We start from the raw sequence: 16,790 nt of genomic DNA on the forward strand, positions 1-16,790 counted from the left end.
GATAGTGTCATGTTTACTTTGCAATATATGAAATGCTTTCAATTTTATTCTGAATGAAATCATTTTGTCAATTTTGTCGGCAATCGTTTATTATGTATTTTCACAATATCATGCATTTTAACTCTCGAGTTTGCAGAAATGAACATTGGAAGTATATCCATGAAACAAAATACAAAGTCATTTGAATGTTACAGTCTAGTTTTTAAGACGTGTAGTTTACTTGGGGTGTGTCACTTTGCTGGGACAAACACCGTACCTTCTAAGTTTATTGAGCGGTAGTTGAAAGACGCCCTTTATTACTGTTTAGTTATATGTCCGTCTGTGGTTAACCTGTTGACCCTTAGCTACAACTGGTAGCAACTGCCCGAGCACTACTTCTTAATCACGTGTTCCATGGAATTGTCATTTTGTAAGGGTATTGCACACACACACACACACACACACACACACACACACACATGTATGTATGTATGTGTATGTATGTGTGTGTGTGTGTGTGTATGTATGTATGTATGTATGTGTGTGTGTATGTATGTATGTATGTATGTATGTATGTATGTATGTATGTATGTATGTATGTATGTATGCATTTATGCATGCATGCATGCGTGCGTGCGTGGCTGCCTGCATGGGAGTGGTGAGTGAGAGAGGGAGAGTGTCGGGATGGGTGATGAGTGAGTGTCATTCATTCATTCATTCAGTCAGTCAGTCAGTCAGTCAGTCAGTCAGTCAGTCAGTCAGTCAAAAAAATAAGATTTTCTGTTGACAGAATTATAAAGTAAAATACTGCAAAGTGAACTGAAGGAAGACGGTACGTACACAAAAGGTTAGTAAGCGTGTACGTTTATTGGTGAGTATAAATTACACTGTACAATTGTTTGAAGTGGTTTGTAAAAACAGTCACTAAAGTTATGATTAAACACAGACGTTTAGAGCCAGACTAATATAGTTAACTTCAAGGTGCAAAACTTCCTTCACAATTTGGAATTGTTCGCACAACGTTTTTAAATTCACTATTACATGCGTCAGTCCAGAGCGTCAGTCTTTATCCGAGTCGCTGTACCGGTGCACGTCCAACTCGGCCCATTTCCAACTCGGCCCACCAACTCGGCCCACCGTCTGTCAACTCGGCCCACCAACTCGGCCTTCTCTCTGTCAACTCGGCCCACCAACTCGGCCCACTCTCTGCCAACTTGACTATAGATATTTAGTCCGCTATTCGTCAATTCGTAAATAGTCAAGATGTACAACTCGACGTGATTGTAACTTCAAAACCGAAACACTTTGAAATAAATGATTGCGTTTATTACTAACGTATCGCCCACTTCGACACGACATGCACTCTAAAATGGGTTGATCTTTTTTTATTAATCGTTGAAAATGACAGAAACATTTTCGTCATGACGTGCGTGGGCCGAGTTGGCATGTAAATGGGCCGAGTTGGCATGTAAATGTGCTGAGTTGGCATGTGAATGGGCCGAGTTGGCGATGGGACGAGTTGGCAATGGGCCGAGTTGGTCCTACCCCGCTGTACCTGGGGGAAAGTAGAGCGCCATCTACGTCAACTCAACCTAACAAATGTTCCGTGCATGCGCACTTTGACATACGCCATTTTATGCTGAAGTTGGGGTTTTACATCTTTCTATTTTTGTCTGAATTTGGAATATAACATTAAATGATATAAATTAACTAGCGTTCTTGGGCCAAACACGGTAGCGAGAGCTTCCTGTTTCTTCCTGGTCAAAAGGTGAGTACACTGATTTCTTCATTTCTGTGAGTTGAATGTAGACCGCAAATTAAAGCTCGTTGTTGACGCTAGTGACTAGCACGTTGTCCGACTGTCGTAATATAATAATAATTTCGAAGTTGTGACCGTGCTGAACGTATCGGAAACACGAGTCATTAATATAATCTTTTGGTTGCATCTAAATATAGTCTCTACGTGTTTGTGTAGTTGTTCAGCAGCGTCGGCGATTTACCAACACGCCATCAAAATAAGTCCTTTTAGCGAAGTAACAATAGGTGACACTTCTTCTTTCTGAGAACCGTTTACGAAAATGGAGTATGAATACACCTTACTTTTACCGTGGTGACTATGTGTATAGCCTACTAGGCCAGGTACTCGAACTCGTGCTAGACGAGTCACTCTGTTCATGTGAAATTCTAATAATTCAATGATCATATGGTTGGTGATGGACTATGTAATGACTGTAAAGATGTATTTGATTTGTAAATTGTATGTGTCTGCATAGACCAATGAGAAACCACTCTCTACGGTTATGGTATATCACTTTTGAACAGTTAGTCAATTCATTATACTGGTGTTCATGTTTTTAACATACATTGATTAGAGAGACGTACATATTTCTGCCAATCATACAATGTACCTCATTAAAGCTGAAAATATCAACAAGTATTGAAATAAGGAAAGTATAATAAAGTTACTTTGGTATGGTAAATTTGAATTAATTGTGACATTTCGATCCATCCTCTACAGACCTTGATAATGCCAATGATTTAATTATTCAATGTTAAATGTCTGTCTCAATTTCTAATTTACCTCTCCAAAGTAAGTATATTTTACTGACCTAATGACTCTTGGAACTATGGACAATATAGTCTCCATCAACAAATGTAAAAGTAAGTGCCATGGTAAGATTGTACATGTACATTGTATTTACTACTTGTATATTAAATCATGGCAAAAAGAAGGACAGAACTGTAGGAGTTCCCCTAGCCAAGTTTGTTTCAGTCTCAACTTCTATATTCTCTGGAAGTACAAAATGTTTGTAGGTAGCTAAATCCAGGAACATAGTGACTGAAGAGATTGTGTCACCTCACAGCTAGTCACATGCCATTTTGAGTCTCACAGCTAGTCACATATGCCATTTTGAGTCTCACAGCTAGTCACATATGCCATTTTGAGTGTCACAGCTAGTCACATATGCCATTTTGAGTCTCACAGCTAGTCACATATATCATTTTGAGTCTCACAGCTAGTCACATATATCATTTTGAGTCTCACAGCTAGTCACATATGCCATTTTAAGTCTCACAGCTAGTCACATATGCCATTTTGAGTCTTCCGTAAAGTGTTCCTTATCTTAGTTTTAAAAACGTCAACAGAGAAGGCCTTATCCCAAGTAATTCTAAATCACATGATCAATGAGACATACATGTATCTATGAATGACAGTGCAATGTGAAACACCATGAATTATTAATTGGTTGCACTGTATGCCACAGTGTTTCTTGTAGGGTCTATGGTTCAACTATTTGTGAAATTGCTTCTGGTTTAAATATTGTTGCTGCTTCTAAACAGTGCTCATAGTCAACTCATACTGGATAACTGGCATATGCTGTTTTTGTAGTCCACATTTATCTCAGTCTGTAGTAAACTTCTGTTACACTAATGTGATGATATAGATTGTGTGCTTATTTCAGATTTACAGGTAGTGAAAACAGAGGTGTTCTTTAATTAGAGAATTTCAGCTGACCAACATGCTTGTTTTAGATTTACAGGTAGTGAAATCACAGCTGTTATATATATATTGAAAGTCACAGCTAGTCAGCATGAGTGCTGATGCATACTTTGAAGAAGAAGCTGAAGTGTCAGAAGGCGAAGAATTTAGAGCCAGCAGTGATGAAGAAGATGACGAAGGTTGGCATACACTCTTTCTCAGCTTTCTCAGAACCTCTGTAACATAGATATAGTACAGCTTCTGAATACCTTTATGCTTTGGGTTAGCATCACCCAACAACAACATCTTGCCAACCCATGTTAGCAACCGAAAGTCAAACAGTGATAGCACTAATGCCTGCACCATGCCAATATTAACACTAGGCTAGGCTTGTAATCAGAAAGGGATTCTGCAAGCTGTGCTGTGCTGTGCTTCACTTCACTGCACTGTACTTTAGTGGTAAGACTAACTGGTTTCCTATGTACATGTTTGACTTGAATGTGAAGAATGAGATAGAAAATCTTGGTCAGTTTAACTTAAGCTGTACACCTAATGTAATTGCTGACTATCTAATAGTATCCAGTGTGCTTCAACATAGGTGATGAGGAGAATTTTAGAGTATCTAATAGATGATAATTTGGTATATTATCAGTTTAGTAATATTGGTGTGCTCAAATACAGGTGATGATGAGAACTTGAAGTTCTTTTTGCATGGTATTGTAGTTTTTGTAGTGTGCACACATATATACATGTACATATAATGATGAGAGTACATTGTATGGATGGTCTAACAGTTGATATCTTGGTGTGATTTGTTATGAAGCAGATGATGATAAAAACTTAGAAGATCTAATTGATGATAATCCAGTAGATGAAGAGGAAGATGATGACAGTTCTGATTCTGATTCTGAAGACGACAATGACGACGATGATGATGATGATGATGAGGAACAAGTTGTGTCTAAGAAAAGGCGGAGAAGAGATTTTGATGATAGATTGGAAGATGATGATTATGATTTGATTGAAGAAAACTTGGGTGTCAAAGTTGAAAGGGTAAGTTTGTACAAGTTTATGGTGTCCTCTTAATTTATTGAGTAGTACGGTATGTCCCAAACCATGTACAATAACAGTACATGTAAGTTTTCAAAAACATCATCAAAACAGCCACCAAACCCCAGATTTTCCCTTCCTGATGTCTGACTGTTATGTACAGTACAGGTGTTACCATGGTACCAGTCTCCAAGACATCTTGTGAGAAAAGAATAGTGAGAGCATTGTATATAATTTACTATATATGCATGTGTAAAAGACCATGAGAATGTATGAAATTTGGAAATAGCCATTGGGGTTGTTGGTGGCTGAGTGGTTAAACGACTTGCCTCTTACCACTGCAGTCAGGGTGTGAACCCATTCAGGGTTGTCGGTGGCCGAGTGGTTAAACGACTTGCCTCTTACCACTGCAGTCAGGATGTGAACCCATTCAGGGTTGTCGGTGGCCGAGTGATTAAAATGACTTGCCTCATACCACTGCAGTCGGGGTGTGAACCCATTCAGGGTTGTAGGTGGCCGAGTGGTTAAACAACTTGCCTCTTACCACTGTAGTCGGGGTGTGAACCCATTCAGGGTTGTCGGTGGCTGAGTGGTTAAACGACTTGCCTCTTACCACTGCAGTCGGGTTGTGAACCCATTCAGGGTTGTCGGTGGCTGAGTGATTAAAACGACTTGCCTCATACCACTGCAGTCGGGGTGTGAACCCATTCAGGGTTGTCGGTGGCCGAGTGGTTAAACGACTTGCCTCTTACCACTGCAGTCGGGTTGTGAACCCATTCAGGGTTGTCGGTGGCTGAGTGATTAAAACGACTTGCCTCATACCACTGCAGTCGGGGTGTGAACCCATTCAGGGTTGTCGGTGGCCGAGTGGTTAAACGACTTGCCTCTTACCACTGCAGTCGGGGTGTGAACCCATTCAGGGTTTGAACTCTAAAGTATAAATAAAAGATTATTGTTTGTTTCTCTGCACAGAAAAAATTCCGGAGGTTGAAACAGCTGTCAAGTGATGAAGAAAGTGAAACAGAAGAGAAAGAGGAAGCAGTCCCTGTAGATGAAAGAGAACAAATTGCTAACGAGTTATTTGATGGTGCTGATGAAGAAGAGGAATTGGTAAGTACTGTAAATCTGTTTATCAGTATATATCAAATAAAAAATGAACATCTCTAAACATCCTTAGGAATGGAAGCAATTTCATGGCCTTAATCTAAAGAATATTGTCTAAGAAAGTAGTCTTTCAGCATCTGACACATCTACATGTGTTTACAACTTCAGTTTGCTTAGAATCATTGATTTCAAACTTGGCCGCAATTCTTCTCTAATTAAATTACACGTATGCACACTTTCAGTCGTGGTGTTGGGATCTGTAAGAACTGTTGAGTTTGACAAATGCATCAAAGCTAACTACAATAATCTTGCTATAATACATCCTATGTTCTTGTTTGTTCTATCTTCTGTACACTAATCATGTTTTATGTTTGAGGTTTTCTTCTCTGTTTTGTCTTTATTTTCCACATGTTTCCCACTAACTTCAATCTTCTTAACTGCATTAGAACTGGAGACACACCAAAGATTTGGCAAGCAGTAAGCGGGCTATGGTGTGTATAGTCTAAAAGTAAACGTCTGCTACATGTACAAATATGTCAGACTCACCAAAATATGTATGCCATGGGAGCAAGGTGGTAAACACATGCTTCTAGCGCTGTAATGTTCAGTATAAGAACGATTATTTGTAGGCTATTTCCCAGTGCTATGTCTAGACTTTTTGCCTAACATATACACAATGTCCTATCCAACTACTCTGAAATATAGTAGCTAGCAATATATAGTTGTGTATGAACCTGTAATAAAGTTTGTTATTAACCTTGTAAGCTAGCAAAATATAGTTCAATTTGTGTATAAACCTGTGATACATTTTCTTATTAACCTCGTCTTATGTATGTTTGTTCCTATATATTGTGGATTGCATTGTAAACTGTAGATATTGAGGGGGTCTGTTTAGTATGTGGTCCAGACTGTCATTTGTATGTAATGTGTATGTTTAATATTTCCCAAGATGCATTTGTAATAATACATACACATCATGTATGTACATACAGAATGTAATGATTCAAATCTGTCAACACGGCTGGGGTCTGACTTTATAGACCCAACGCAGACTCCTTTCCCATAACTCTACAAACATACAGAGGTGCAATGTTATCGGAGCAGTGGATTCTTTGCCCACTCTTTCAACTCGCACAGGTCTTCTTGAAGTTTGCAGTTTCTCTATCTCATATAATAGTATATAAATGTGTATATAAACCATTATAGATTTTATTAATTGTCGAAATTATTAACCAGGTATAGATAGATAACTGCATTTATGTAATCATACTGAGAAAATGATGGGCCTTATTACAACAGTTTGCCAAAAAGTACGAACACTTTCCTGAGACACATATTTTTATTTGCTTGGCTGTAGTTCTATGTGTGCTGTTATTGTGTCATTCAGTGGGGATGACCAGTCAGCTTTGATAAAGATCTCATATCCTATTATTTATAATGTTGCCTCACTCATAAACATGTGTCCCCAGCAATTTGTTCACACTATTTGACAAACCATTGCAATTGTAACACAATACAGGGTTTGGCCCATGCTCACATATGTGATCTATTCATAATTTGATCAGGAAAAATGGGATGGACCCCTTGTCCTGACAAGAAGGGTTCTAACATAGTCAAGTATGGTAAGCTCTGAGAGGTACAAACACCATCAATTCTTACGATACTTCTGATGGCACTACTAAGATAGATGTAATACTGGTAGTCTAAGACCTTAGCCAAAGTCCCTTGCTATCAGAAATCTAGAACATGTAATTTATAAAAAAAAAAAAAAAAAAAAGAGAGAGAGAGAGAGAGAGAACTAGAAATAAGGATGTAATTCTTGGTACCTGCCTTGGCACATCATAAAAGTAATGAACATTCAATTTCATGGTTGACACGATAACTTCCACTCCACACACTTCACATGCATTTCTATAGTCGTGTGTGAAAATGAGTCAACCTTCTTGTTCTATTTTAACCCTGTAGCATGAAGTGAAATGCTATTGCAGGTACTGAGAATAAGTCGACCTTCTTGTTCTATTTTGACCCTCCAGCATGACGTGAAATGCTATTGCAGGTAGTGAGAATAAGTCAACCTTCTTGTTCTATTTTGACCCACTAGCATGAGGTAAAATGCTGTTGCAGGTAATGCAGGTACTGAGAATAAGTCAATCTTCTTGTTCTATTTTGACCCTCTAGCATGAAGTGAAATGCTATTGTGGGTACCAAGAATTCTATCCTATATAGCTGGTGGATGTTACTCAAATTATTTTACTAACACATATGTGTACACTTGATTCTCTAGACTCCTATTGCACCTACCACTGCCAAGGAAGATGATAAACTTTATGGTGATTTAGACTCTGAAGGTGAAGAAGAGTCAGGTTAGTTGTGTTACCTATACATGTAGATTTATTGCAACATAGATAACACAGAAACAACCAGTGTCTCTGCTAAGGGTGGTAAGTAGCTAAGATCTATCTGGGTTTCCTAATCATTGTACCAGAGTTCCCTGCCAGTGTCTCTGCTAAGGGTGGTAAGTACATGTGTAGGTAAAATCTACCTGAGGTCCCCAGTCACTGTACCAGGGTTCCCTACCAGTGTCTCTGCTAAGAGTGGTAAGTAGGTAAAATCTAACTGGGTTCCCCAGTCAATTTACCAGGGTTCCCTACCAGTGTCTCTGCTAAGGGTGGTAAGTAGGTAAAATCTAACTGGGTTCCCCAGTCAATTTACCAGGGTTCCCTACCAGTGTCTCTGCTAAGGGTGGTAAGTAGGTAAGATCTAACTGGGTTCCCCAGTTAATTTACCAGGGTTCCCTACCAGTGTCTCTGCTAAGGGTGGTAAGTAGGTAAAATCTAACTGGGTTCCCCAGTCAATTTAATAGAGTACTCAAACAAAATTATGGTGGAATGATATGTCAATGGCCCAGCAAAATTACATCATGACATTGTTTATTTCATGGTATTTTGGATAGTTTGTCACTGAACATTTTCTTGTTTTGATAGATGGCGATGATTTCATAGTTGATGATGATGGGCAACCTATTAGGAAGAAGAAAGACAGAAGAAGACTCAGATATACAGACTCGTAAGTAAAAATTTTATGATTCTGATTATAAACAAAGTGATATCGTACGGGTTATCATATACCCTTACACCATGTGGGTCTTACGTTAGACTTTGATATCGTATGGGTTATCATATACCCTTACACCATGTGGGTCTTACGTTAGACTTTGATATCGTATGGGTTATCATATACCCTTACACCATGTGGGTCTTACGTTAGACTTTGATATCGTATGGGTTATCATATACCCTTACACCATGTGGGTCTTACTTTAGACTTTGATATCGTGTGGGTTATCATATACCCTTATACCATGTGGGTCTTACGTTAGACTTTGATATCGTATGGGTTACCATATACCCTTACACCATGTGGGTCTTACATTAGACTTTGATATCATATGGGTTAATATCAGGAAAAACAAAGGGTAAATATTATTCAATGACATATGTACATACTTGAGGAAGCAAAATGGCGGTGGATGTAATATTTGTACTAAGTTCAACATAAGTTGATACACAAAAAGTCTTGGTCTATGATGTGTTTAGCTCTACAAAAACTTAACATAGACAGTAAGTGTTATTTCAGGCCAAGGAATTCACTTACATAGTGTGCTGTACAATCTATAATGCACTGAAATTATTAACCTTTCCTCCACAATTTGTTTTTCTGTGTTTACAGAGCATTGCAAGAAGCTCAAGATATCTTTGGACTTGATGATTTTGACTTTCGAGAATTTGAGAAGTATGGTGAAGATCAGTATGAGGAGGAAGAGGAAGATATGTATGAAATGGTAAGAGTATATTGTAGTCTTATCAAATGGTAAGAGTATATTGTAGTCTTATCAAATGGTAAGAGTATATTGTAGTCTTATCAAATGGTAAGAGTATATTGTAGTCTTACCAAATGGTAAGAGTATATTGTAGTCTTATGAAATGGTAAGAGTATATTGTAGTCTTATGAAATGGTAAGATTATATTGTAGTCTTATCAAATGGTAAGAGTATATTGTAGTCTTATCAAATGGTAAGATTATATTGTAGTCTTATGAAATGGTAAGAGTATATTGTAGTCTTATCAAATGGTAAGAGTATATTGTAGTCTTATGAAATGGTAAGAGTATATTGTAGTCTTACCAAATGGTAAGAGTATATTGTAGTCTTATGAAATGGTAAGAGTATATTGTAGTCTTATGAAATGGTAAGATTATATTGTAGTCTTATCAAATGGTAAGAGTATATTGTAGTCTTATGAAATGGTAAGAGTATATTGTAGTCTTACCAAATGGTAAGATTATATTGTAGTCTTATGAAATGGTAAGAGTATATTGTAGTCTTATCAAATGGTAAGAGTATATTGTAGTCTTATCAAATGGTAAGAGTATATTGTAGTCTTATGAAATGGTAAGATTATATTGTAGTCTTATGAAATGGTAAGAGTATATTGTAGTCTTACCAAATGGTAAGATTATATTGTAGTCTTATGAAATGGTAAGATTATATTGTAGTCTTATGAAATGGTAAGAGTATATTGTAGTCTTATGAAATGGTAAGAGTATATTGTAGTCTTATCAAATGGTAAGAGTATATTGTAGTCTTATCAAATGGTAAGAGTATATTGTAGTCTTATGAAATGGTAAGAGTATATTGTAGTCTTATCAAATGGTAAGGGTATATTGTAGTCTTATCAAATGGTAAGAGTATATTGTAGTCTTATGAAATGGTAAGAGTATATTGTAGTCTTATGAAATGGTAAGAGTATATTGTAGTCTTACAAAATGGTAAGAGTATATTGTAGTCTTACCAAATGGTAAGGGTATATTGTAGTCTTATCAAATGGTAAGAGTATATTGTAGTCTTATGAAATGGTAAGAGTATATTGTAGTCTTATGAAATGGTAAGAGTATATTGTAGTCTTATGAAATGGTAAGAGTATATTGTAGTCTTATCAAATGGTAAGAGTATATTGTAGTCTTATCAAATGGTAAGAGTATATTGTAGTCTTATCAAATGGTAAGAGTATATTGTAGTCTTATGAAATGGTAAGAGTATATTGTAGTCTTATGAAATGGTAAGAGTATATTGTAGTCTTATGAAATGGTAAGAGTATATTGTAGTCTTACCAAATGGTAAGGGTATATTGTAGTCTTATCAAATGGTAAGAGTATATTGTAGTCTTATGAAATGGTAAGAGTATATTGTAGTCTTATGAAATGGTAAGAGTATATTGTAGTCTTATGAAATGGTAAGAGTATATTGTAGTCTTACCAAATGGTAAGGGTATATTGTAGTCTTATCAAATGGTAAGAGTATATTGTAGTCTTATGAAATGGTAAGAGTATATTGTAGTCTTATGAAATGGTAAGAGTATATTGTAGTCTTATGAAATGGTAAGAGTATATTGTAGTCTTATGAAATGGTAAGAGTATATTGTAGTCTTACCAAATGGTAAGGGTATATTGTAGTCTTATCAAATGGTAAGAGTATATTGTAGTCTTATGAAATGGTAAGAGTATATTGTAGTCTTATGAAATGGTAAGAGTATATTGTAGTCTTATGAAATGGTAAGAGTATATTGTAGTCTTACCAAATGGTAAGGGTATATTGTAGTCTTATCAAATGGTAAGAGTATATTGTAGTCTTATGAAATGGTAAGAGTATATTGTAGTCTTATGAAATGGTAAGAGTATATTGTAGTCTTATGAAATGGTAAGAGTATATTGTAGTCTTACCAAATGGTAAGGGTATATTGTAGTCTTATCAAATGGTAAGAGTATATTGTAGTCTTATGAAATGGTAAGAGTATATTGTAGTCTTATGAAATGGTAAGAGTATATTGTAGTCTTATGAAATGGTAAGAGTATATTGTAGTCTTATGAAATGGTAAGAGTATATTGTAGTCTTATGAAATGGTAAGAGTATATTGTAGTCTTACCAAATGGTAAGGGTATATTGTAGTCTTATCAAATGGTAAGAGTATATTGTAGTCTTATGAAATGGTAAGAGTATATTGTAGTCTTATGAAATGGTAAGAGTATATTGTAGTCTTATGAAATGGTAAGAGTATATTGTAGTCTTACCAAATGGTAAGGGTATATTGTAGTCTTATCAAATGGTAAGAGTATATTGTAGTCTTATGAAATGGTAAGAGTATATTGTAGTCTTATGAAATGGTAAGAGTATATTGTAGTCTTATGAAATGGTAAGAGTATATTGTAGTCTTACCAAATGGTAAGGGTATATTGTAGTCTTATCAAATGGTAAGAGTATATTGTAGTCTTATGAAATGGTAAGAGTATATTGTAGTCTTATGAAATGGTAAGAGTATATTGTAGTCTTATGAAATGGTAAGAGTATATTGTAGTCTTACCAAATGGTAAGGGTATATTGTAGTCTTATCAAATGGTAAGAGTATATTGTAGTCTTATGAAATGGTAAGAGTATATTGTAGTCTTATGAAATGGTAAGAGTATATTGTAGTCTTATGAAATGGTAAGAGTATATTGTAGTCTTATGAAATGGTAAGAGTATATTGTAGTCTTATGAAATGGTAAGAGTATATTGTAGTCTTACCAAATGGTAAGGGTATATTGTAGTCTTATCAAATGGTAAGAGTATATTGTAGTCTTATGAAATGGTAAGAGTATATTGTAGTCTTATGAAATGGTAAGAGTATATTGTAGTCTTATGAAATGGTAAGAGTATATTGTAGTCTTATCAAATGGTAAGAGTATATTGTAGTCTTATGAAATGGTAAGAGTATATTGTAGTCTTATGAAATGGTAAGAGTATATTGTAGTCTTATGAAATGGTAAGAGTAAATTTTTTATTTTAATCCATTTGTATGTTTTACCCTCTTAGTATGAAGAGGTAGAAGAAGAAGGAGAAACTGAGGTTAAACCCAAAGCCAAGAAGACTGCCAAAAAGAAAGCAGCCAAAAAAAGTATCTATGAAGTGTTTGAACCAAGTGAATTGGAGAGAGGACATTTCACAGATTTGGACAATGAGATCAGAACAGCTGACATACCAGAAAGGTTTCAGGTGAGTGTGGTTTATGTATTTTACTTTTGTGCTTTACAAAAGAACAGACAAATTCGTTTGTGTTGAATCATGCATGCACTAGTAGGACAGAACACCAAGACATACGAGTCCAAGTGTGCCATGATGTACTCAAGGGAATTTGCTTGAACGCTTGCAGTGTTCTCTAGGGTTGAACTTTCCACAAGTATTCTCTGTTATTATATTACATACCGGGTATGTTCATCTGAAACAGCAAATTTCCATAAAAATCATACTGTGTGATCACATGATTTCATGTGCAAGGAAATATTGTGTCCTTATTTTATATATCATTTGCATATCATTTGCATATCATTTGCATACAATAGTAATGTTTTTGGTATTGCACAGTACAAATACCACTAGTATGTATGCACTGGTGCAAGTAATCATTGCTACATATGTAATAATACTACCCATAAAAATGTTTTTCAGGATAAAATGATAAAATATCCTCGGTCCAAAAGGATTGAAAATAGCCATCATGTTTTTGTCATGTGTAAACCATCATGTTGGTAGATTCAAGTTTTCATACACTTATGGAATTATGGATAATATGACATACATTTGACATACTGATGGCTTTTTGTGTACACCAAAAAGAGTCCAGGTACCTAATATATTTAGAGTACTTCAGCTGTAAGATAAGATGTCCTCAGTCCAAAATGAATACGAAAAGAATAAGCTTTTATGAATAAACATACCAAGTTGAAAGTTTAATATTATTCCGATAATCATTTCAGCTACATGACCATTCTGACCTTAACATTGTTTATATTTCAGCTGCGTGCCATACCAGTTAGACCTACTGAAGAATATGAATTAGATGAGGAAGCAGAATGGATCCATAAACATGCTTTTGTGACACTTCCAGTTACACAACAGGTAAAATTTATGTCACAGTTTTAATGATGCCAGTTTTTTTATACATAGCGGACATTTTGGGTTGAAATGTTTATGACACCGATACCCTTGACCACGTCTTCGTCCATTGGCAAACTCTACAACTGAAGTGTCTTTAAAGTAGATAAAGTTGGCTTTTGTCTGTATATCACCATAAGGATGTTGTACTCCAGTGTGATAGTGTGTATATCACCATACTTGTACTCCAGTGTGATAGTGTGTATATCACCATACTTGTACTCCAGTGTGATAGTGTGTATATCACCGTAAGGATGTTGTACTCCAGTGTGATAGTGTGTATATCACCGTAAGGATGTTGTACTCCAGTGTGATAGTGTGTATATCACCGTAAGGATGTTGTACTCCAGTGTGATAGTCTGTATATCACCGTAAGGATGTTGTACTCCAGTGTGATAGTGTGTATATCACCATAAGGATGTTGTACTCCAGTGTGATAGTGTGTATATCACCATAAGGATGTTGTACTCCAGTGTGATAGTGTGTATATCACCATAAGGATGTTGTACTCCAGTGTGATAGTGTGTATATCACCATAAGGATGTTGTACTCCAGTGTGATAGTGTGTATATCACCATAAGGATGTTGTACTCCAGTATGATAGTGTGTATATCACCATAAGGATGTTGTACTCCAGTGTGATAGTGTGTTGATAATCTCCTATTGAAACTGACGACAGTGACGTGGTCAAACTGATGTGGTTGTTTCAAGGGCAAAGTAGATAATTGGATCATAATCAAATTAGTGCCCCCTAACTTGTTCATTATAAGCTTGCCATAATGTACATTATTCTTGGTACAAAGTAGCCAATAGCAAGTCAGAAATAGACGAGATTTTTAAAACTCTCTTTGTGTTTTTTACAGGACATGTCAGACCCTTTGAGTTCTGAAGCCAGTCAGGTTGGTGGCACTCTACACAACAATAAAAGTCCAGAGACTGTCGGAAAGATAAAGGAGGCTCTGAATTTTATCAGAAATCAACAGTTTGAGGTAAGTTTCAAGAAACATACTCCATGTTTTGTGCAATGTACCAAACAACACCCTTTCATTGTCTCATCTAACTGTCCTTACCTGAAAAAGATCACATTTGAATATTTGTATGACTTCAGCTCCACTAACTACATATACATGTATTACAATAAGCACACATCAAAATAAGTCTACTTTCTTGTTTTATTTTGACCCTATAGTGTAAGGTAAAATGATTTGTAGGTGTTGAGTATTATTCCTCAGTGAAGCCACCCTCTAGTGTGTTTCAATTATGCATCATATTCTTTGCAGCTTTTCAGTCATAAGTGCTTTCATTGAAGGAAAATAGTTAGTGTCTGTTAGGTATGTTCTGGATAGAAAAGAATTAGATATCTTGGTTTTGATTAACACATATTTTCAAAAACAGTAAAACTATGAGGATTTGTACAAACAAAGTATATAGTATTTGGTGATACTATTTGAAGATGTCTACATTTGCCAATTCTTCACTCATTTTTTTTATATTTAACAAATTTATTTATTTACAAAAGCAAAGATACAAGACAGATGAAACAAGAATTAAGACTGTGTTAATAAAATTCTTTAGTCAGCTTGTAGTCAGACAATACATAGACTTACCCATCTTTTGTTTGTTTTTATTTCAATATTAATATTTTATCGATTTGTATCGTATCTTGCAGGTTCCCTTTATATCATTTTATCGCAAAGAATATGTGGAACCAGAATTGAATATTTACGATCTATGGAAAATTTATCACTGGGATGAGAAGGTCAGTTCTTATAATCAAAATTTTTTTGACTAAAGTACATGAGGCTTAAAGTGGCCATATGGATGAGAATTTGGTATTTATTTTGGATTTGTATTTGATAAAACAGCTTCACCATGTTTTTCTACTTGAAAAAATAATGTGAAATAACATATACCAAGTTCATGTTCGCTACTCAATAAACTGCAAAACATTAAACAATGTGTAAAATGTTTGTTATTGTACGTACAATAACAAACTTTTTACACTTTGTGCATCGTTTTGCAATGTATTGAGTTATGAACACGGACTTGGTCAATGTTCTTTCACATTATTTTTTTCAAGTAGAAAAACATAGTGAAGCTGTTTTATCAAATACAAATCCAAAATAAATACCAAATTCTCATCCATATGGCCACTTTAACAAATTTAGTAAGTTTTGTGGACGTGTACTACTTTCCCATATCATGCAAGTTGTATAATTGGCATGTAAAGGATGAATTTTAAGGACAGTGAACTCCAGTAGTGTTGATAAACAGGTTTTGTAAGTACACAACCAACAAACAACCCTGCCACTTTATCAAACAGAACTTACCATCCATGTCCATTGCCCATTATACATGTAACACATTCTGTTGTGAGTCAAAATGATAAAAACAAGGTTTTCTTGCAAGTCACCACCTAGTAAGGGATATTCGGCCATCTGAAACATGTTTGATAAGGAATTTCTTGTACTGTTACCTTTGTATATGGATTAGATATGTTTGGTTTGGTTAATATACACGGGTACACAACACTAAAATTATGTATGACACTTGAAAGTTGAATTCATAGCTTGCACATTCTCTGTAGAAATCATTGAAATAAAATGATTCAATTTGATTAATTCATAGTGGACACAATTGAGGACTCGTAAGCAGAATCTGAAAAGGTTATTTGAAAAGATGCAAAATTACCAGTTTGAGTTGATCCCACACGATGCTGACCTAAGCCTGCCTGAGAATATCAGACCATTGACAGAATCAGACATGGAAAAGTTAGATGCCGTACAGACACATGAAGAACTGAGAGACGTTTACATGCATTTCCTGTTGTACTATGGGAGAGACATACCAAAGATGCAGAATACTGAGAGAGAAAAGAAAAAGAAACAGAAACGGGAAGGTGGAGAAGGAGTTGAAGGTGGTGAAACAGAACAGCCTGAAGATCTGAGTGGTACAAGTAGAGAGATTAAACAAGCTGCTAGGAAAGGGATGTATGGGCTGTGTGAACAGGCTGGTTTAGGTAAGTTTTGATATGGAAAGGGATGTATGGGCTATGTGAACAGGCTGAATTAGGTAAGTTTTTATATTGAAGTACCTAGAAAAGATACAAATGTATTTACCATATGGAAATTTTGGTTTTGTTTTGTGTTC

General features: G+C 35.7%; 1 protein-coding gene across 3 annotated transcripts in view; it reads left to right on the forward strand.

Annotated features, from left to right (window-relative positions):
- Positions 1-1,616: 1,616 nt before the first annotated feature.
- The window catches only part of LOC144448808 (transcription elongation factor SPT6-like), a 34,638-nt gene continuing 19,464 nt past the window's right edge, over positions 1,617-16,790 (forward strand). The window contains exons 1-12 of one of the 3 annotated variants that reach the window (XM_078139112.1): positions 1,617-1,747; positions 3,522-3,660; positions 4,284-4,513; positions 5,483-5,620; positions 7,899-7,977; positions 8,599-8,680; positions 9,344-9,455; positions 12,522-12,701; positions 13,503-13,604; positions 14,504-14,629; positions 15,310-15,399; positions 16,269-16,659. In XM_078139112.1, coding sequence (XP_077995238.1) covers positions 3,573-3,660; positions 4,284-4,513; positions 5,483-5,620; positions 7,899-7,977; positions 8,599-8,680; positions 9,344-9,455; positions 12,522-12,701; positions 13,503-13,604; positions 14,504-14,629; positions 15,310-15,399; positions 16,269-16,659 — 1,618 coding nt within the window. In that variant the 5' untranslated portion in view covers positions 1,617-1,747; positions 3,522-3,572. Of the gene's footprint in view, positions 1,748-3,513; positions 3,661-4,283; positions 4,514-5,482; positions 5,621-7,898; positions 7,978-8,598; positions 8,681-9,343; positions 9,456-12,521; positions 12,702-13,502; positions 13,605-14,503; positions 14,630-15,309; positions 15,400-16,268; positions 16,660-16,790 lie in introns of all 3 variants that reach the window. The other 2 variants (XM_078139111.1, XM_078139113.1) reach the window with 2 other exon arrangements.

Source organism: Glandiceps talaboti, chromosome 18 (assembly GCF_964340395.1).
Source record: "Glandiceps talaboti chromosome 18, keGlaTala1.1, whole genome shotgun sequence".
In the NCBI taxonomy this organism is placed as follows: domain Eukaryota; kingdom Metazoa; phylum Hemichordata; class Enteropneusta; family Spengelidae; genus Glandiceps; species Glandiceps talaboti.